We start from the raw sequence: 19,729 nt of genomic DNA, 5'->3' as shown, positions 1-19,729 counted from the left end.
ATAATTCGGGGAAAATGATTTTTCTGCATATTTGAAGGTCCTCTAACACATACTTGAAGGATTTCAAAAAAATCGATTTTTGACATCAGGTCCATTACTATAACTCATGGAGTAACACAAGTGTCAAGGTGTGAAATTGTGATAAACAAGAGCATACGTATATGTACGATAAGTGAAACTATAACGTGAAAGGGTTGGATATATATGTACCTTATTCTACATATGTAAGTATACTTGCGGTCTTAGGGTATTACATAAATCATTACTAACCGGAGGACATGTGCGTACATATTTATGTATCTGTATCTCAAAGTGCCTCAAATTATGCTGATTGGGAACTTTGAGACTTGCAGTAGCGTAGAGTCTCAGAATTATCAATTTCTGTAAAGCTTCAACTGTGCGTGAATAGAGAGTATATATTGAGTACAGTTTGGATTAGTTATGAGATCTGATAAAACACGAACAGAGGGCAAAAAACCCTTCGTCATCTATTCTGTGATGAAAATGTAATCCAAGCTCATCGTCATTTAGGTATAATTTTGTGCTAATATGTGCAATGTATAATATTGTAATAAGGAAGGTGTATAGTTATAAATTGTGGTCAATCATAATTTACAAGAGAGATTTCACAGTTCCAAGTTCTTCATCCAATTCGGGTCCAAGGATAAGTAAATAAATAAGTAATATCGGGCAAAACTTCATGCACTTACATACTTATCTACCTTGTCCTGACCTGAAAACCAGTGCATATGTACTTCTCGATTTTAATAATATGCACATATGTATCTAGTAAGATGTATGTTATCGTGGTCGTGGACAAATAAATAGTGCTCTTCCTTAAGACGTTTTACTAAACTACGATTGACCAGTAAGTTCTTAATAGGGCAACTACTTTTAATCTCGACATGCAATACTATACTCTTACAAAATAATAGGTGCATAAACGTATGTATGTGTGTATGTATGAACATAATCTTATCATGGCTTTGCGAATAAAAATATTACTTTCCTCATGATAAATAAAAATTTGCATTTTATGCATGTATGTATCACTGCACATTAACCTAGGCATGGTCGACCCCGAGGAATGTCAAGCTACCTCAGGTCATTTATCTTGTTTACTTAATAACTTCGTTGATATTAAGTCTGCATTACAGACGCTATTCGCCAGTATGAAATTGCCATCTCATTAACATACCAGCATTCCATAGGCTTCATAACTTTACGAATATTCCTATACATAAATATTTCGACATATGTACGCGTTTAATTGACTGGTAACATACTTCAAAACCGAGAAATGGGTTCCTTCCAGGAAATAGTGTCCTGGGTTGGTAGCGAGTGGAAGCTTGTGATCACAATAGCTCTTGTGTTCATAATTTACTGTTTGACAAAACGAGACAGGAGAATATCCAAATATCTTGAAAACGTGCCAGGTCCTCCGACAATTCCGTTGTTGGGTAATGTATTGTCCCTCTTATGTCCGAGTTATGGTATGGATAAACTTCAATTACAGTCACATACCTATATTTAAATAATATGCTTTTCACGAAAAATAATGATTAATTAATGATAATTAATTAATGATTAATAATGAATAATGATTATGAAAAAATAATGACCTTTCAATCGTAGAATTGAAGGATGTGTTAACTTCATGGTATCACAAATTCGGACCAATTTATACAGTTTGGTTGGGAAATCATCCAATTGTAACGTTATGTGAGGCATCATCTGTTGAAGTACGTGTTTCAAATATTCACTAAACTTGCTGCTGAGAAAGTTATTCACGCCGGTCTTGATAACATTGTACAATCCATAAATTCTTACAAACTTTTAAAAATTTGACAACTATATCTAAGGAAACTGGGTCACAAATTTTTGCAAATTTAGTCAGATTTAGGGTGTCTCTTCATTTTGTAAAATTTCTCTACAAAACTTGCGAATTTTAAAAGTTATCAAGGTCTGCGTGATTTGCCTCATCGTATTTTATGATATGTATTAAATAGGCAATTTTATCCTCATCTGTGCATATTGAGAAAGCCAAGGAATACGATGTACTTTTTCGGTGGCTTGGATTGGGTCTCATAACAGCAAAACGTACGTTTAAAATAATTTGTATAAATGCGTACGATTTATGATACACTTGCCGTTTTAGCGAGGAAATGGCGTGGCCGACGAAAAATGTTGACACCAACGTTCCATTTCAAAATCCTGGAGGAATTCAGCGTCATATTTAACGAACAAGCTGACGTGTTTACGGAAACATTGAAGCAAAAGGCGGATGGGAAACCTTTTAATATTTTTCCATTTGTGGCAAGATGTGCGCTGGATATAATTTGTGGTATGTATATTTATATAATAAATTCGCAAATTTTTCGTTATTGGGTAATAGGCCTGACCTAGATGTAGATAGTCTCCAAAGTCCAATTATATTATGTTTTGAACCACATTTTTTGAGTGTTGAACAAAATTCGTGGCAAAATACGTTTGGATTTTTCCAGAAATATACAAAATATAGTGTTTCAATAATGAAATACAAAATACAAAATACCTGCTTTTCTTAAGTAACTATTACTGATATCTATATTTCCGCCTGCCCAACACATTCACTAAAAATTTCCATAAATCAAGGCATACATACTTCGTCCCACTAAAGGGTGTTGATTTAATTTCTCCCCACTTTATCCTGCAAAAAAAAAGAAAGCTCATTTCTCAAAACTGTGAGACGCAACGGACCCAATTTTTTTCAAACACAAGTTAGTATTTTGGCTTTCCACCGTCCACCTTAACCATGTCCTCAGCTCTTTGTTCGGAACTCTGTGCTAATTGTTTCAAACTGATTTTTGTTATGGAATTGCACTATGCTTGAACTTTCAATGTTAGCTTCTCTGTTGTTTGTGGTTTTGGATCTTTATGCATATCTTCTTTAGGTATGGGCTATAGGTTGTCTGAAACATCCACATCCGGGTTTTTATCGGACCACACCCCTTGCTCCAAACCGTTTTACACTGCCCTTCACATAGCGGCAGGGTCGTTTTTGCCATGTGAGTTGCACCACCATCCTGCATGAAAAGGACGGACTAGTATTTGGAAAAAAATCCTTGTTTCCTATGCTATCAAAGCATCTAGGTTGCATTTTCGCTATAAAATTATTTGCATTGATATGTGCCATATTTGTATAATATAGAGGGTTTTCACGCCACACGCAAAAAAACACCCGCTACCATAACTTCCGATCCACATTTCGAAACACGCAGGGATGGTACATGTGACTTTTTTCCGGTTTTGTGTATCATATGTTGTAGGTTCAATTCTGGATGTGGCTTATTTGAAGATTCGTTTGTCCCGAGGATATGACGCTCTGGTTCTTGACCTTGCCTTTTTTCACGAAAATCGCCACTTTTTTGGAATATTTTTCAAAATCTTAGGCCGGTCCTAATGTTCTTTTGAAATATTAACCTTTCCTGACTTAGTTTATGAGCTGTGTGACTCCAATTCGTCAATTTTTCAAACTTCGGTATTGCAGTATTGTAAACTTACGTGTTAATAAATTTGATGCATTTTTGCCCATTTCACTCTTTTGCCGAAATTAGTACCGAACTTCCTGTTCTTGATGAATCTTGGGCAGAATTGTTGTGGCTGTAGTATGTGACATCCTCCTAGGTGACATCCTCCATCATTCCGATCATTTTTTGTATTTGAAAAAAATTCGGCTGGTCCGTAGCCTTAGCGTTTTCCCGCCAGATCATAATTTCTCCGATTTTTCTTATATTTATAATTGCTTCGGAACTGAAGTTTTTTCGAATCTCTACGATGGTCATGATCGACCTTGAGTATTGGACTACTCATGGTAAAATTTTCAAAAATAAACATTAACAGGTACAGGAATTATAGCTGAATTTGTCGCCGTCCGTGTAGTAAAAAATGACTGGGGAGAAATTAAATCAACACCCTTTATAAATACATTTTTGTCTTTAGGTTCTCAACCTATAATTTACTTAAAAAATAAAAATTTCAAAATAAGTTTTTGTGATACATATTTAAATATTTAGAATATGCACTCGTATATGTATTAATATTTTAAAGACATTGTATCCTAGCCACCACTGCTACTTACATTAAGAAAATACATATGTGGTAATGGTACATACATACGTGCATAAATATGTACTTACTTAGTTACTTATACATACGTTATACATATTTACATACATACATATGTATTTATCTACTGATAGAAACTGCAATGGGGAAAAAACTAAATGCCCAATTGCAACAAGATGGAAATGATCAATACTTAAAAGCAGTTTTCGGGTAATAAATAAATACATTTTTCAAGTAAAATATTAACTTCAAATTACACATTATAATGAGCATTGTGTACATTTAGATATGGCGGCTTACTGGTTAAAAAAATTGCCAGACCTTGGCTTCAAATAGGCCTGATTTGGAGACTGAGTGGATATGAAGCTCAAGAAGCCCGTTTAATTAAAGTTCTTCACGATTTTACTGATAAGGCAATGACTAACACGTTCATCATTGAGTGAATATGTGTAAAAGTAAAGAACTGACGTATGTAAAATATTTAAATTAGGTTATAATTGCGAAGAAACTTGAAAGAAAAAATCATGGAAATTTAAACCCGTCCACAATTGAGAACGGAATGACACAAAGTATGAATAAGTAAATATTGTGTAAATGCTTGTAAACATTTAAACATACCAAGGAAATTTTATTTCATCCTTATTTTAGAAAAACGCAAAGCATTTTTGGATCTACTATTGGATTTATCGGGACAAAGTGATGATGGAGATGAAACTTTAACGGATGTTGAAATCAGAGAAGAAACAGACACCTTTATGTTTGCGGTAATATCGATTTATGCACATATGTATGTACTAAAGGGAGGGCGTCTTCCTGATAACGATTTTGACCATTAATATCTTTGGCGCTATTAGTAATTTTGAATTGAAATTTTTGCAATTTGCTGAACTTAAAGTGAACATTATGGGTGCAAAATTTTAATTCGCTAGTGCAAATGGCACCAGAGATATGTGCATACGAAAAAATATTTCTGTTCCAAAGCGTTTCCAAAACTGCAGTTTTTTAAATTTCAGATTATTTTTAAAACACCCTATAATTGTGAATTGTTCATAGAATTTGATGTGGGTGGTATTAAAATTTTTGGCATCTATGTGGCTTTCATAAACAACTCAAAATCTCCTAAAAGTTTGTTAACTTATTCCATACCAGGTGGATTTGTACAAAAAAAGCGTGAGTAACGTATTTTTGTGTGTTAAATGGAATTTTATAAATCGCAATAGTTGAAATTTTTTCATGTTTATTAATTTAGCAGTTAGAGGAGACATTACTGATGGTAATACAACCAGATTTTGGAGTACAAATATTTAATTTCGTGTTATGCAGTTAGTTGGAAAAAATTAGCGACATTTTGAGAGTTTGGGGGCTGCTATAACTTTTACGCTGAAACTCTACCCAGTTATTTTTTTATCAAAATTTAAACTGCATTGTGTACTACAGACATGGGGTCACATAATTTGCTATTTCCTGACATTTTTAGCTTATCAAAAACTGCTCCATTTGCTTCCATCGGGTAATTTATGTCTGTAACAAAAAAATCATCAGTGTTTTACTTTGGGGTTAGTTGAAGGTCTGCTTCTCACACTAGAAAATTGAAATTTTGCACCTGTAATGCCAACTCTAAGGCCTATCAAGTCGCGAAGTTTCAAGTTGAAATTACTACAAGTGCCAAAGATATTAAATGTCAAAATCGTTATCAGCGAGCTGCCCTCCCTTTAGTAGTTCCTGTCGCTATCAGATACATTTTAGTACATACATAAATATGTCCACTAATTAAAATCAACAGTGTTATGAATCGTATTATACAATTTTAATTTGAATTAATTCGATTTTCGGAAATCAAACAATTTTTTTGTTGTTTTCAAAGCAATATTTCACAATTTTGTTTCTTAACAAGTAATTTCAAATAAGTACACATGTATTTAACTTGATGTTACATAAATATTACAGGGTCATGATACGACCTCTGCCAATATGGCGTGGACAATTTTAATGTTATCTTTCCATGAAAATCAACGACATCAGGTATTTACATACACTGCGTAACATTAGGATCCTTACAGAACGAGATAATACATAAATTGTGTTTCAAATTTCAGAAACTGGTTCAAGCAGAACTTGACGGGATATTTGGGGATGATAAGAATCCGAATATCACTTCTTCCGACGTCTCAAAAATGGTATCAATAGCTTATTTTTAAAATTTATATAGATATATGGTATTCGATCTAAAATGAAGGGTTTCTAATATCCAGAAATATTTGGACTACTGCATCAAAGAGACGTTAAGATTATTGCCAAGTGTACCCGTTTATTTTCGACACCTTACCGAAGACGTGAAAAGTGGTTTGTAAAATATCAGAAAACATAATTAAAAGCAGTGTTTCGGGTCAAGTAACCATTTGCAAGAAATATTTAGCTGGAAGAAAGTGGTTTCTTCTAGCTACATAATTTGTTCTGCAAGAAATGAAGAACACAAGTTCACAAGACACATAATGGAGCATATTTCTTGCAGTTTCTTGTACCATGCATTTCTTGCTTAGCAGTCCAGCAACCCCTCGATGAACCAAAGACTGATTTATTTTTTTTTATATACAGATATAAACAGATATTTTTCTTACAGCGGAAAATATTCTCCCGAAAGGGATAACCGTTGCGATTTCTAGCTATTTATTACACCGGGATCCAAACGTGTTCCCAAAACCGGAAGTCTTTGACCCCATGCGCTTCTCCCCTGAAAATTCGGTGGGCAGAAATCCCTTCGCGTATGTACCATTTTCTGCAGGTACATTATTTATTTAGCCCAAAACTTTCAAAAATTGCATGCATGTAAAAATTCCCTAAAGTTTGATGCCGAAATATATGTACTTTTTCAGGGCCTCGGAATTGCATCGGTCAAAGGTTTGCTTTACTGGAGGAGAAAATTGTTTTATCAAAACTATTTATGAACTATAATTTTCAATCCGTTCAAAAATGGGAAGATGTTAAAATGGTTTCAGAAATTGTTATCCGGCCATATGACGGAATTAATGTAAAAGTAACGAAAAGAAACTGTTTGAAATAGTGGATACTGATATACAATTTTTCAAATTAGTTTAGAGTCATTGTTGGGCAAAATTATGTTAAGAAATTTAATAAAAATCTGTGAGCATACATTGGTAGACCTCCATTGTAAAATTCTTGTAACCTATCTAAATAATCTACACCTTGGCACAACAGACAAGTCATATCCTTATTTATTTAGTCAAAAATACACAAAAGCACACAAAAACCCCCGGGTTTGGGTTTTTCTAGAAGAACCCCTAGGTTTTCCGAACCCTGGTCTTGTCCCGTCTTGTCAAAACAACTCAATTTCGTCCCGTCTTTTGGGAAGCCCTAGTCATTACGGGCTAATGAAGGCTGATGAGAAAGGCTCATTGTTCTGCGAATACATACATTTCCTTCCTCAATAACAATAATACCTTGCATGTAACCATTGTTTTGCGAACACATGGAGAGATTTCCCATCAAGTTTGTAACTATGTATGTACATACATATGTAACCTCGTTAGGTTTGTAAGTTTACACATTCTTGGTATAAGTTGACTTTGTACACAATTTTCGTACATATTAAGTATGTATGTAGGTATCTATATGTAGCTGTAACCTATAGCAAGCCTGATTTCACATGAACATGCAAATATCAAACGCTCGATTTAAGTATTTACGAACTATTATTTGCGAACGAAAGGCATGCTTTTGAAGTTAAAATTCGTAAATACATAGTTGAATTTTAAAGCATGTGATCGATTGTCGGGAAATTTTGACCCCCAGTGTGACCTATACGCCCCACATTATAATTAACATGGGAAGGATAGGATGACTTGACCCCTACCCCCCCCCCTCAAATCGATCACGTGCCTTCTGCACAATCCCTTGCAAATGTGTGTACAAAGTGTCCATCAAAATTCGTAAACTTACAAATCTTACGAAGATTACAAACGTTGACGGGACTTCCCTCCTTACCATATTCAATGAACTTTCCTCATTACCATTGTTCTGCTAATATATTACCTTACCCAAGATAAATAATGCCTTGCATGTTATCATTGCACATTAGCCCTCGACCTTGATTCATGGTTGATAGTTGCATTTACTTAAATTATCCAGTTTCTCTTGCCTACTTTATAACTTTGTTGCCACAAACGCCATTCATCAGTACGAAATTGTCGTCCCACAAAATAAGACTTACATATATGTACACATTAGCCTAACAACTTAAGTCTTGTATTTCTGACGACATTTACTGACTCCTAACAAAGTTCAAACCCGCATAGCGAAATGTATTCCTTACCCGAATTAGTATCCTGGTTTGGTCTTATCGACGGAAAATTTGTGATCACATTCGTTCTTGCGTTCATAATTTATTACTTGACAAAACGAGATAGAAGAATATCCAAATTTCTTGAAAACGTACCCGGTCCCCCTACAATCCCGCTGTTTGGTAATGCATTATCCCTCTTACGCCCCCGGTATGGTAAGCTATCAATTACAACTAAATACATACATACATTAAATACATACATTTAAATAACTCGATGTGCTTTTCATTAAAAAATCTCTTTAATCATAGAATTGAAGGATGTATATATCTCATGGTACAATAAATTTGGACCTAATTTTGTAATTTGGTTTGCAAATCACCCAATCGTAACGTTATGTGAGGCCTCATCTGTTGAAGTACGTGTTTGCACAAAATTAAATTAATGTTATGTACTAAGGAAGTTCACGCAGTCATTTGTAACTTATAAAATCTCGAACAAGTTTCGAAAGAAGTTTCGTAAAATCATATTACAAGCTTCTACAACATAAAAAGACCCCCTTCCTCCCAATAAGTTTACAAAAATTTGTAAGCCAATTTCCGTGAGAAAAATTTGTAAGAGTTTGTAAGTTTACAAAATGTACGGATTTTACAGTGTTACCAAGATCGGCGTGAATTTCCTTAGGGTATTTTGCTAATAACAGAACTTTTTTCAAACTACACCGGGATAGTGTGGCGAGTTATACCAAAAAGTCAAGCCAAAAATTAGGAATCACGTGACATTGTTGAATGGTCCTTTTGAAGAAAAATTTTGGCCCTAAAGTTCAATTTCGGAGTGAATTTTCTTTCGCTTTGTCCTCCACGGGGCGAAAATAAGGCGACTGAACTATTCCGCCAATATTTTTCTACAAAGGGGCCATTCAACAATGTCATTCATGTAATTCCTAATTTTTGGCTTGATTTTTTGACATAACTCACTAGAAAATCCCGATGTAGCTTGAAAAAAGGTTCCATTCTAAGCACATATATTTAACAGACCATTTTATCCTCATCTGTACTTCTTGAGAAACCCATGGAATACGATGTAGGTCTTGGGTGGCTTGGACGCGGTCTCCTGACAGCAAAAGGTATGTATAGGTATGTTCGTTCTAAACAGTTCTAATGAATGATTAAATTTGAGATTTTAGCGAGAAAATGGCGTGGCCGACGAAAACTGCTGACACCAACGTTCCATTTCAAAATCCTGGAGGAGTTTAGCGTCGTGTTTAACGAGCAAGCTGACGTGCTTACGAAAATATTGAAGGAAAAGGCTGACGGGAAACCGTTTAATATTTTCCCATTTATGGCAAGATGTGCGTTGGATATAATTTGTGGTATGTATGTATTATATATTTTAAAGGCGTTTGTACCCTTACCACCCCTGAGCAAATGTTCATTTATCTCCTCATAGAAACTGCAATGGGAAAAAAACTTAACGCCCAAGTACAACAGGATGGAGATGATGAATACTTAAATGCAGTTTCCGAGTATTAAATACATATTTCAAATAAAATGGTAAATCAGAATTACACATCATAATGATTGCTATTTACATATTTGCATAGATATGGCTGCTTATTGCTGGAGAAAATTACTAGACCTTGGCTTCAAATCGGCTTGATTCGGAGACTGAGTGGTTTTGAGGCTAAAGAAGCGCAACTAATTAAAGTTCTTCATGATTTTACTGATAAGGTCTTCGTCATTGTGTAAGTATGAAGGAAAACAAGTGACGTAAAATAATCTGATTAGGTCATAATTGCGAAGAAGCTTGAAAGAAAAAATGCAGAAAATTCAAATCCATCCATAATTGATCACATAGAGGATGGCACATCACAAAGTAAGAATAAATACTTCCAATAGGACCTTTTTTCAAGTTACACAGGGATTGGCTAACGAGTTAGCTAAAAAAAAATTAAGCCACAAATTAGGAATCACATGACGCATATCTATCCGTTAAGTAGCCCCTTGGAAGAAGAATATTGTGGGTCAAAGTTCAATTTCTGAATAAATATTCTTCCACATTCTCCTCCCCGCGGTTTTAACCAAGGAGGACTTTGACCTCAATATTTTTCTTCAAAAGGACCATTCAATGGAAAGATAAGTGCCATGTCATTCCTAACTTTTGGCTTGATTTTTTGACATAGCTCGCTAGACAATCCCATATAGCTTGAAAAAGGTTTCATTATTAGTAAATGCTGTTAGCTTGTATTAATTTTATCCTAATTTTAGAAAAACGAAAAGCATTTTTGGATCTACTATTGGACTTATCGGAACAAAGTGATGATGGAGATGGAACTTTAACGGATGTCGAAATCAGAGAAGAAACAGACACTTTTATGTTTGCGGTAAAATTAATTTAACTAGTTGCCAATTACAGTTTAGTATATATTTATACGAGCTAAATTTAACAATCTAATGACTACATATACGATGTATTACGTCATCATTTTAGTGGGTGGGTGGTTTTGGTCTTCCGATCTTTCCCATGTTAAAATTCCCTATCCCATTACGTTGGGTGGGTGGGTGCTAAAATCGAGAATTTTTGATGACGTAATATATGGATGGCCCATTTGAGTGTGGACTAAATAGATTTTCGAAAACTAGACAAGTTTTTCTTGTTTTCAAAGCAGAAGTTAGAAAGCATTTTATTCCGTAAAAATAAGTCTAGATATATGTACATAAACTAATTATTACAGGGTCATGATACCACCTCTGCCAGTATGTCGTGGACAATTTTAATGTTATCTTTCCATGAAAATCAACTACACCAGGTATTTTGATTCATTATGATCCTTATCGAATGAGATGATACATTTAAATTGTGTTTCAAATTACAGAAATTGATTCAAGAAGAACTTGACGGAATCTTTGGGGCTGATAAGAATCCGAATATCACTTCTTCCGACGTCTCAAAAATGGTATCAACAACTTGTTTCATATTTTGTCTTTCTTTTCAAATATTTCAACACTTTATATTCGACTGTAAAGCCGAATACGACGAGTTTTCACGCGAAATGGCAACCTGAAATTTTTCGCCTGAGCGGAAATCTGCTCAACGCGTAAAGTTTCGCTAAAGTACCACTCGAGCGGAATTAGAATAAAAGTTGTTTTTCGCGTGAAAAGTCCATCGTGAGTACTTAGCTTAAAAAATGAATATAGTCTCGAATTTTCAGAAATACTTAGATTACTGCATCAAAGAGACGTTACGAATATGGCCAAGTGTGCCCGTTTTTTTGCGACACCTTTCCGAAGACCTGAAAATTGGTTCGTAATATATCAAAAAACAATGTACATGTAAAGTCTTTTTAGACATGTTAACAGGCAGTTTTTTTCTTACAGGGGAAAATATTCTCCCGAAAGGAATAACCATTGGTATTTCTAGCTATTTTGTACACCGGGATCCAAACGTGTTCCCAAACCCGGAAGTCTTTGACCCTATGCGCTTCTCCCCTGAAAATTTGGTGGGTAGGAATCCCTTCGCGTATATTCCATTTTCAGCAGGTAGCTTATTTATTTTAAAATTTTGAAATTTTGCATACATGTGAAAATCACGTAAAAATTTGATTTCGAAACATACTTTTTCAGGGCCTCGCAATTGCATCGGACAAAAGTTTGCTTTACTCGAGGAGAAAATTGTTTTGTCAAAACTATTTTTGAACTATAATTTCCAATCTGTCGAGAAAAGGGAAGATGTAAAAATGGTTTCAGAAATTATTATTCGGCCGTATGACGGCATTAATGTAAAAGTAACGAAAAGAAACTGACTGCAAAAGTAAAGTTTATCATGTTCTAATTATCTACTTATGTAGTTTCAAGTCATTACTAATGACTCATTAGACGGTAAATAAATTGTGAAAAACGATTTAGTCTTTAGTATGTTATAGATAATTTTGAGGATCTTTTATTTAAAATTATCAATTCTTATGGCATCAGACAAAATTGGTCTCCGGTGAGGGCCCAGGGTGAATCGGATGTTATGCGTAAAAATCTTAACAAAACCTGTAATTTTCATCCACATTATAAACAACTACATATTTAAATGGGGTAGAACCGGCATGAATTTTAATTTAGAGTGGATTGATTCAGTCGATTATTTAACGAGAAAATTAATTACATTCAACCCACCGCCAGCTAGAAATGAAATTTTTTCCATCAGTTAGTATTCACCACAGAATTAGAGGAGTAATACTATATTACCCTGGTATTCACTGAATACTATTCAGTACAAATTATACCTAGAGAAATTAGAATCCTATCATTTACGGAATACTGGCAGTGTAGTTGATTAGTTTTTAGTTAATTAAACTACAGTAATAACGGAGAGGAAGGTTTATGCAAACAAAATCCATATATCCGTTAACCTATTTCAGTGGAAATTGCACCCAGAATTTAAACAGAAAAAGAGAACGGAAATATGTTTCGGCATGTTATCGGAAAAAGATGGACATATTTAAATAGACTTCTCAACAAACTAGAGTATATACAAAATGATTTTGAACGCCGTTTTTTGGTTTTTGACATTCCATTATTTTCACAAATCTTATCCAATTGTTACTGCATCAGATCACTTCGAGGCCACGAATAGCGGATGCCTTGTCCAGCTCATCACTCCTCCCACACTGAATCAAGAAATTATTTCGTCCATACAAAAAACGGTCATCAACATGAAAACTGGAATTCCAACCATCAGGACATCGATTGATTACGTCAATTTCCAGTCAAAAGTAGTCTTATGCTCTGAAACCCTCGATGACTACGAAGGTCTCGAAAACTGTTCGCTGCGAAACCCGTACACGACGCGAAAATTTGGAGTTTGTCACTCCGTTTGGATTTCAGCAACGAAAAGGGCTGATTTCTCCACAGTACTCCAGACATTCGAACTTTTTGAGCTTGCAAAATTTCGCTTCCTCGAACCAGTTAACTTCATAGTTACCTCATCAGCTGAGATAATACAGGATATTTTTTCCATGGCCAAGAGCAAGAGCGTCATCCTGCCTCCGGCCAAGACAATCGTCATATCTCGCCCCGAATGGGCATACCTTTGCTATTTTTGCAATACAGAATCGGAAATATTGAAGTGGACCAAGACTGAGTTACCATCTTCCCCAGAAATCTCTAAATTATACGATTCCCACCAAATTCTAGACCTCATTTCTGCCCACGGCTCAAAAAAAGGGACCTTTCAATCCATGCATACTGGAACCGAGTGGGGATACAACCATTGCAAAATGCGCGGACGTGGCGCACGAATCACAACTCCACACGATCCTTGCCACATTTCCTTCATGATGTGGGATCACACGTCAAAATGCCTGAATTTCTCATTTCACGAAGGAGACATGTTTGAATCTGTGGACAGTTACGACAATCCATTGGCATACTGTGAAAATTGCGATCTTCACACGCCCCCCGATTCCCATCTGGATCTCCACTACTCGATCTATATCGGACTGTACTATTGCACCGAACAGCTTGGAGGGACCCCGTTGTCATGGAAACTTCTCGTGAGACCGTTCCAACCCGTCGTTTGGGCAGCAATCTTAGCGACCGGGATGTCTTTCGCGATTCTGCATAAAAGTCCTTGGGTTGGCTTTGACATCCTGTTTTATCTGCTCACCCAAAATCTGCAGTATCCAAAATGGCCTCGGGTTTGCGAGCTTAGTTTCATCTTCCTAATTGTCCTCACATGTGGGTATTCTTCTATTTTAACATCCTCAATTACTGCACCACCTCCTGAAAAAGTTATTGAAACTTTTAAGGAACTATTTGAAGGAGAGAAACCCCACAAGCTTTTTGTTCAAGACCAGATACGAAGCCTTTTAAAGGCCCGAGCTGTTGAAATTTTCAACCTTACGGGGGTTGAACTTCAGGATAAATATATCCACTTGAGTGGTTTCGATAATAATTGGGGATTTGGTTCGGCCAAGTTTCTTGCTGATAATAGGGGGACGTTTGGCGCCGTCTGGGGCGATAAATCGATAACTCGTTTCGCATTTGGGGGCTATCAATGCAGATTTGTGCTACAAAAAGCTTCATCGCGCAGTTCCTACTTTGTTTCTGCGAGGTCATATCTCCGCGTACCGTTTGTAAGGATTTTAACCCGGCTGCACGAAAATGGGTTGATTGTTTACTGGAAGGAAATGTTGGATTGGGCGGGGCTTCTTCTTAGGGTTATTCGAACTGCGGGGTATCATGAGAACGGGGTGTCGCAAAGGGTGGTAGATGTCGTGAGGGAAAGGCTGCAACCAAGAAGGATGTGGTTGGACGATAATGTTGTCTTGCTGTTTGAAATGTACCTCGCCCTTTGTGCAGTTGCGATGGTTGGATGTTTGGTGGAGGGGAGAGAAAAATTGAAAACTGGATTTCTAGCGGGGGTGGCAATGTGGAAGAAATTGGGTAAAAATATATTTAAGACATCGGATTTTGGAGGAGATGTTCAATTGAAGGCTACCGATGTAACAGTTGTATAGAAAAGTTGAGTTGGAAGAAATTTTGCGATTTTTATACTTTAAGTTACTCACACGGTAGGTTATTAATCGTTAAAGTTGTAAATTTGGACTAACGTATGACATATTCTATTTTTCATTGGGATCCCAAAGCGTAAATAAATTCAAATTATACGTTTTTTAAATTAAGGAATAAACCATTTTTTATTATACGTATGTAAATGGTTGTGATATATTAAATTATATCTATGACATAAACACAATCCCAATAGTTTTCTTTTATACTTGCTGCATTTTCATTAATTTCAAGTCACGCTGTTCGATTACAGAGAACAAGTACGTTACTTGTTCTATTGTCTGTCAAATAAGTATTTATTATCCAATCAGAAACTAATCTATGTTGAATTTGCATATGTAAATACATATTTAAATATGAGAATAATAAAGACAACGAATTATGTGAAAGACGCACTCTGATGTGCAGATGTGCTACGACAACTTATTTATGTATACATACATATTTCATACATATTTAGTGCTTGTTCCCAATTCAAATATGCACAGTTTTCTGGCATGCGAATTTTAAGAAAATTATTGGTGATGCATACAGCTTTCACGTAAAAATCAAATACAGTATTTACACATTGAAAGGGAGCAAAGAGGAGACAAGATTGAAAAATAACCAATCTTCTCTAATTGAACCGTATCCAGAAAGCTTAGCCATATGCAAGAAGGGTGTACTCTAAATAACGTGGGGTAAAATTAAATGTATTTATCTTACCCAATTGTTGCATTACCCTCATTTTGACTCGACGTTAACGTTGAGTAAATTTTGCGTAACTTTTATTTAGAATTTACATAAGTACAAATTTCATCAAACACCTTTCCTCGTTGTAAGTACACCACCAAGCTTAAATTTTTAACTCAAAATACGCACTCTAATTAAGCACTATAACGAGCTACATACATACATACTTCTCACATTACCATGGTTTATTAAATAGTTATTATTATTATTAGTTCTTATCATTGGATCATCGTGAATATTTATGCATACCTAAGTATTTAAACGCTTTCAGTCATCGTCCTCATACAAGATTATAGCATCTGTAGTATCAGCTCTGCATTTAGGAGTATCGCCAACCATGACGGGATACGGGTTACTTGTCGAATCCTATGTCGTCGAAAAGGTAAGTCGTCGAAATCAACTTGTCGAACGGAAAACTCGTCAGAAAGGCAAGTCGTCGAATTTAGGTGGCATAAAACTCATCGAATTTCATGCAACATCTTTACTAATTTTACCTATATAATGAGTTCACAAGTATGCACAATACATGTGCATCGTGGGACAGATATACGCTGCGGACATTCTAAAATACTTAAAACACTATACAGCTGTACACGACACGTTCCAGACGCCGTACTTCACGGGTGTCATTTTCACTATACTCAAGCGTTGTTTAGACATTTGGCACACAATTTAAACAACCAGTACGACCAAGACGTTACAATGGCATTATTAATATAAAAAATATTCGGTCTCGCATTTGTTCAGCCCGATGATTTAAGAGTGGCATTGCGAGAATTGAAAGTATCGTTCAATTTTAAGGGTCAAACTAAACTCGAACTGGATGAATTTTTTAGTTATGTTCAAAAAACCTACATCGGTGTACGATGCACCAATGATTCCAATACTCTTCTGGAATGTGCACCAACGTGTATTAGATAATATTTCCAGAACCAATAATGCAGTGGAGGCCTGGAACAGGCGGTTTGGCGTTCTTGCTGAGAGTTCTCATGTAAATATTATTTTATAAAATTATAATTTATATTTAGAATCGTATTTTATTAAAAAAATACTCTCGACAAGTATTATTTTCGACCACTTGCCCAAACGGCGAGTTACCCTTCAGACGACTCGTCCTCGACGAGTTACTCTTTCGACGACCATGTTTTCGACGAGCTACCCTAGACCCACCATGACAACTCGTAAGTAATCTTTGCATCCGCATTTTCCAGTCTGGTTAGCATCAGGGCGGGGTTTCAAGCAGGTTGCGTCACCTCCACAAGTTTTGCTTTCACTGGAATAAATAGATCTTAGGATTAGCTGCATAATATCGAAGTATGTACACTCTTAGAAATCCAGTATTAAAATAATACCAAACGGCATTTCTAATGTATATGACTGTAAGTGGTATTGATAAGTAATACCGTGTAATAGCTCGGTATTAAGGTTTTACTATTTCGGTATTAAGCTTTTATAGGCCGGTAGAATTTTAACGTAAAGTGGTAACAACTTTAATACCGAGAAAGATATCTGTCTGGTGTGATTTACCAAAATTGATTTGGTAAATCACACCAGCTTAGGATGTCAATTCAAAAATTGTACTATTTTTTGTGGAAATTGATTAAATAAAAACGCTTGATGTACCTGCATGCTACCCCGATTTGACTGACACACTTATTAAGCGCAGCGTCATAAACATCATTAATATTTGGACAGCTGCAGGACGACACTGACTTCGTTAGATTGTCCGTGGGATCGACTTTTCGTAAAATTCGGCACTGTAGACCAGCTCTGTTGTCACAACGGGCATAATTTTTACTATAGTCGCATGGTTCACCGTGCTTAATTATGGCACACTTCTGGTCAGCATTCGGTTTACACTGGCAGAGGAATTTGTACCCTTTCGCCTAAAACAAATTTATATAATATTCAAAAACATTGTGTGGTGGGTCCGATGTCAAGTGGTACTTATGTATGTAGGTAATAAATTGCACGCAAGTTTATATACTATATTATTTGTGAATTTGTAGGTCGACCTGTTCAGCACAATGAGCATTCTCAACGCAGGAGTTTTCATCGGCTGGATCGCAAGGTGTATGCGTGAGGCCACGACAGCTCCCAAATCGGTTGTTTGATGTCACGGACGCGTCATAAATTTGATATGCCTCGTTAGGACATAGACATCTCATTTCAGAGGATTCTCCAAGACTGGAAAAATTAAGTGAGAAATATTAATTAGAAAAGTTATTAAAGTAGCACAACTACGAAATTTTGAAGGGATTTGAAGGGAAGGGAAAAAACTAAACATTCAAAATTTAAAAAACTTCAATGCGAATTTAAAAAATGCGAATTTAAAAAATCGTCCCAACTCACTTTGTACAAACTAAATGATCACTACATGGTATTAATATGGAACACGTCTCATTGTACGACTTTCCGCAAATTTTATCCCTCGTGACCTGCCAGGTAGGATTTTCACAGAGGCATTCACCCTCGTGACTACAACGGGCTCCTTCCACACAGTACTTGTTGTCCGGGTGGGGTGCGTAGTAGGAGTTGGGGGACGTTGTGACCTTGCAGAAAGTCCCGACCTGCGTAATAATATTAACGATTTGTTATACTATACTCGCTAGATTCGCATTCAGTGTTTCGTTTCTTTACATTTCTTGCACTGCAAGGCAAGAAATTCAAGGTGCAAGAAACTATAAGAAAGTGCAATAAATATCTATGTATGTGGCATTTAGCTAATGCCCCCTATGAACTACGTATATATGCATTATCGCTACGTGATGCAGTTAAAATACCTAAATAGCTGCGAGAAACCACTTTCTTGCAGTTATTTTTTGCACGTGGTTTCCTACTTGCAGTCGAAACACTGTACATATATTAGCATACTATACATACATAGATACATTTACCTTGCTAAGACACAGACCAAGTCCTACATCAAAGTTTGACCCTCTCATTTGATAATTCCGGACTGAGAATCTGCCCCCATTTCTGACCGTTTTGTCCGGATCGCAAACACATGAACCACTCCCACCACAGGTCAACCTTTGAGATTGATCACATTCCACTGATGAACTACAGTTCTCGCCAATACGTGCAAAACGGCAGGAGGCTGCATCATAGTCCAAAGTCATTCCAGTTGGACAGACACAAGTTCCAGAAGAAAGATCACACGTCGAATTACGCATACATTCCGGCGCAGGAAATGGATTGGGTGATGAACTTTAAGAATTAAACAATAAATACAAATTCATGCCCAATATAGTTATTGACATAAATCCATATTTACATCGTATGAATAAGTACAGTGAAATTATTTGGGCTAGCCACCTCATTTGCATACGTATTTTGAGGCTTTGGCGGCGAAAGAGAGAGTTTATTCAACATGGGAAAATGAAAATGAAAATGAAAATAATCCTTTAACGTCATTAGATATCAGATTAACTCATCTGGTTTTCAATCCGTGACGGTTCCTTCTCACCATATATCTCTGGCGATGAGTTGGATCTTCTCACAGAGAACGGACTCTGTGAGGGCTCCCCTTTCTGGCATTGCCAGACCGTCTGGCCGGGCTCAACCAACCATGAGAGGAGCACCCACCCCGTACTAACACCGAGCCGAGTAGGATTAGCAAATAGCTTCCCGGACAGAGAGGAATCGAACGTGTGACTGCGTGGTGACAGTTCCACCCCCGATCCCCTAAGCCAAAGGGCTATTGCTTCTCCTGTCGCCGAAAATGGCATAGTGAGATTTGTACAAATGAGATAACACGCACAAATAATTCATCAGTACGCATGTTGGTGACAAATTTGAGTTTGTCAGAAAATGTTCATAATAAGCATGCAGTTCAAAACTTTCTAAAATATTTATCACCAACAATTGATGTTACCAATAGTTCGCTTCCACATAAAGAAATAACGAGACTGGTAACGATTCCGAATATAATTCCGTACAGCATTTTTTGCTTTATTTAGACAGGAAAAATAATAACTTTGGCATAACTTAAGACTCGACGTGTAAACTGGTGTAGGAAACGAGTTGGAA

The 19,729-nt window shown here is 36.2% G+C and overlaps 3 protein-coding genes across 4 annotated transcripts; 2 read left to right on the top strand and 1 right to left on the bottom strand.

The window, feature by feature from the left end:
• Positions 1 to 1,180: 1,180 nt before the first annotated feature.
• Positions 1,181 to 7,257, top strand: LOC110857096 (cytochrome P450 4c3). Of its 2 annotated transcripts, none has more exons than XR_004836558.1 (13): positions 1,181 to 1,493; positions 1,636 to 1,742; positions 2,010 to 2,100; positions 2,159 to 2,344; positions 4,242 to 4,317; positions 4,394 to 4,520; positions 4,598 to 4,676; positions 4,756 to 4,871; positions 6,055 to 6,129; positions 6,204 to 6,284; positions 6,360 to 6,450; positions 6,703 to 6,889; positions 6,981 to 7,120. XR_004836558.1 is itself a non-coding variant. In XM_022105701.2 (13 exons), the coding sequence occupies exons 1-13, from the start codon at positions 1,301 to 1,303 to the stop codon at positions 7,166 to 7,168; spliced, it is 1,572 nt and encodes a 523-aa protein (XP_021961393.1). In that variant the 5' UTR covers positions 1,181 to 1,300; the 3' UTR covers positions 7,169 to 7,257. The 2 variants fall into 2 exon arrangements, 1 of the variants encoding a protein (XP_021961393.1); XM_022105701.2 differs by having other exon boundaries at positions 6,728 to 6,889; positions 6,981 to 7,257.
• A 1,030-nt stretch (positions 7,258 to 8,287) lies between these two features.
• Positions 8,288 to 12,319, top strand: LOC110857151 (cytochrome P450 4c3). Its single transcript, XM_035857634.1, has 13 exons — positions 8,288 to 8,620; positions 8,717 to 8,823; positions 9,441 to 9,531; positions 9,592 to 9,777; positions 9,855 to 9,930; positions 10,009 to 10,135; positions 10,193 to 10,280; positions 10,673 to 10,788; positions 11,140 to 11,214; positions 11,281 to 11,361; positions 11,617 to 11,707; positions 11,783 to 11,944; positions 12,029 to 12,319. Exons 1-13 carry the CDS (start codon positions 8,425 to 8,427, stop codon positions 12,205 to 12,207), a joined length of 1,575 nt encoding a protein of 524 aa, XP_035713527.1. The 5' UTR covers positions 8,288 to 8,424; the 3' UTR covers positions 12,208 to 12,319.
• A 2,755-nt stretch (positions 12,320 to 15,074) lies between these two features.
• Positions 15,075 to 19,706, bottom strand: LOC118437998 (multiple epidermal growth factor-like domains protein 6). The gene is made up of 6 exons (XM_035857635.1): positions 19,563 to 19,706; positions 18,595 to 18,907; positions 18,050 to 18,267; positions 17,713 to 17,884; positions 17,321 to 17,583; positions 15,075 to 16,970 (listed from the first exon to the last, which is right to left on the bottom strand). The coding sequence occupies exons 2-6, from the start codon at positions 18,871 to 18,873 to the stop codon at positions 16,853 to 16,855; spliced, it is 1,050 nt and encodes a 349-aa protein (XP_035713528.1). The 5' UTR covers positions 18,874 to 18,907; positions 19,563 to 19,706; the 3' UTR covers positions 15,075 to 16,852.
• Between the last annotated feature and the right edge of the window lie 23 nt (positions 19,707 to 19,729).

The sequence above is a fragment of the Folsomia candida genome, unplaced genomic scaffold, assembly GCF_002217175.1.
Source record: "Folsomia candida strain VU population unplaced genomic scaffold, ASM221717v1 Fcan01_Sc018, whole genome shotgun sequence".
NCBI lineage: Eukaryota > Metazoa > Arthropoda > Collembola > Entomobryomorpha > Isotomidae > Folsomia > Folsomia candida.
Note: the sequence above shows the minus strand (reverse complement) of the source record. Positions and strands in the feature narration are given on the sequence as shown.

Coding starts and splice junctions, on each gene's coding strand:
- LOC110857096 (XM_022105701.2), top strand. CDS start 1,301: ATGGGTTCCTTCCAGGAAATAGTGTCCTGGGTTGGTAGCGAGTGGAAG. Junction 1,743..2,009: donor GTGAGGCATCATCTGTTGAA/GTACGTGTTTCA, acceptor TGTATTAAATAG/GCAATTTTATCCTCATCTGT. Junction 4,872..6,054: donor CAGACACCTTTATGTTTGCG/GTAATATCGATT, acceptor TAAATATTACAG/GGTCATGATACGACCTCTGC.
- LOC110857151 (XM_035857634.1), top strand. CDS start 8,425: ATGTATTCCTTACCCGAATTAGTATCCTGGTTTGGTCTTATCGACGGA. Junction 8,824..9,440: donor GTGAGGCCTCATCTGTTGAA/GTACGTGTTTGC, acceptor TATATTTAACAG/ACCATTTTATCCTCATCTGT. Junction 10,281..10,672: donor AGAGGATGGCACATCACAAA/GTAAGAATAAAT, acceptor TCCTAATTTTAG/AAAAACGAAAAGCATTTTTG.
- LOC118437998 (XM_035857635.1), bottom strand. CDS start 18,873: ATGCGTAATTCGACGTGTGATCTTTCTTCTGGAACTTGTGTCTGTCCA. Junction 17,885..18,049: donor GATCATTTAGTTTGTACAAA/GTGAGTTGGGAC, acceptor TAATTTTTCCAG/TCTTGGAGAATCCTCTGAAA. Junction 16,971..17,320: donor CAAATCGGGGTAGCATGCAG/GTACATCAAGCG, acceptor TATTTATTCCAG/TGAAAGCAAAACTTGTGGAG.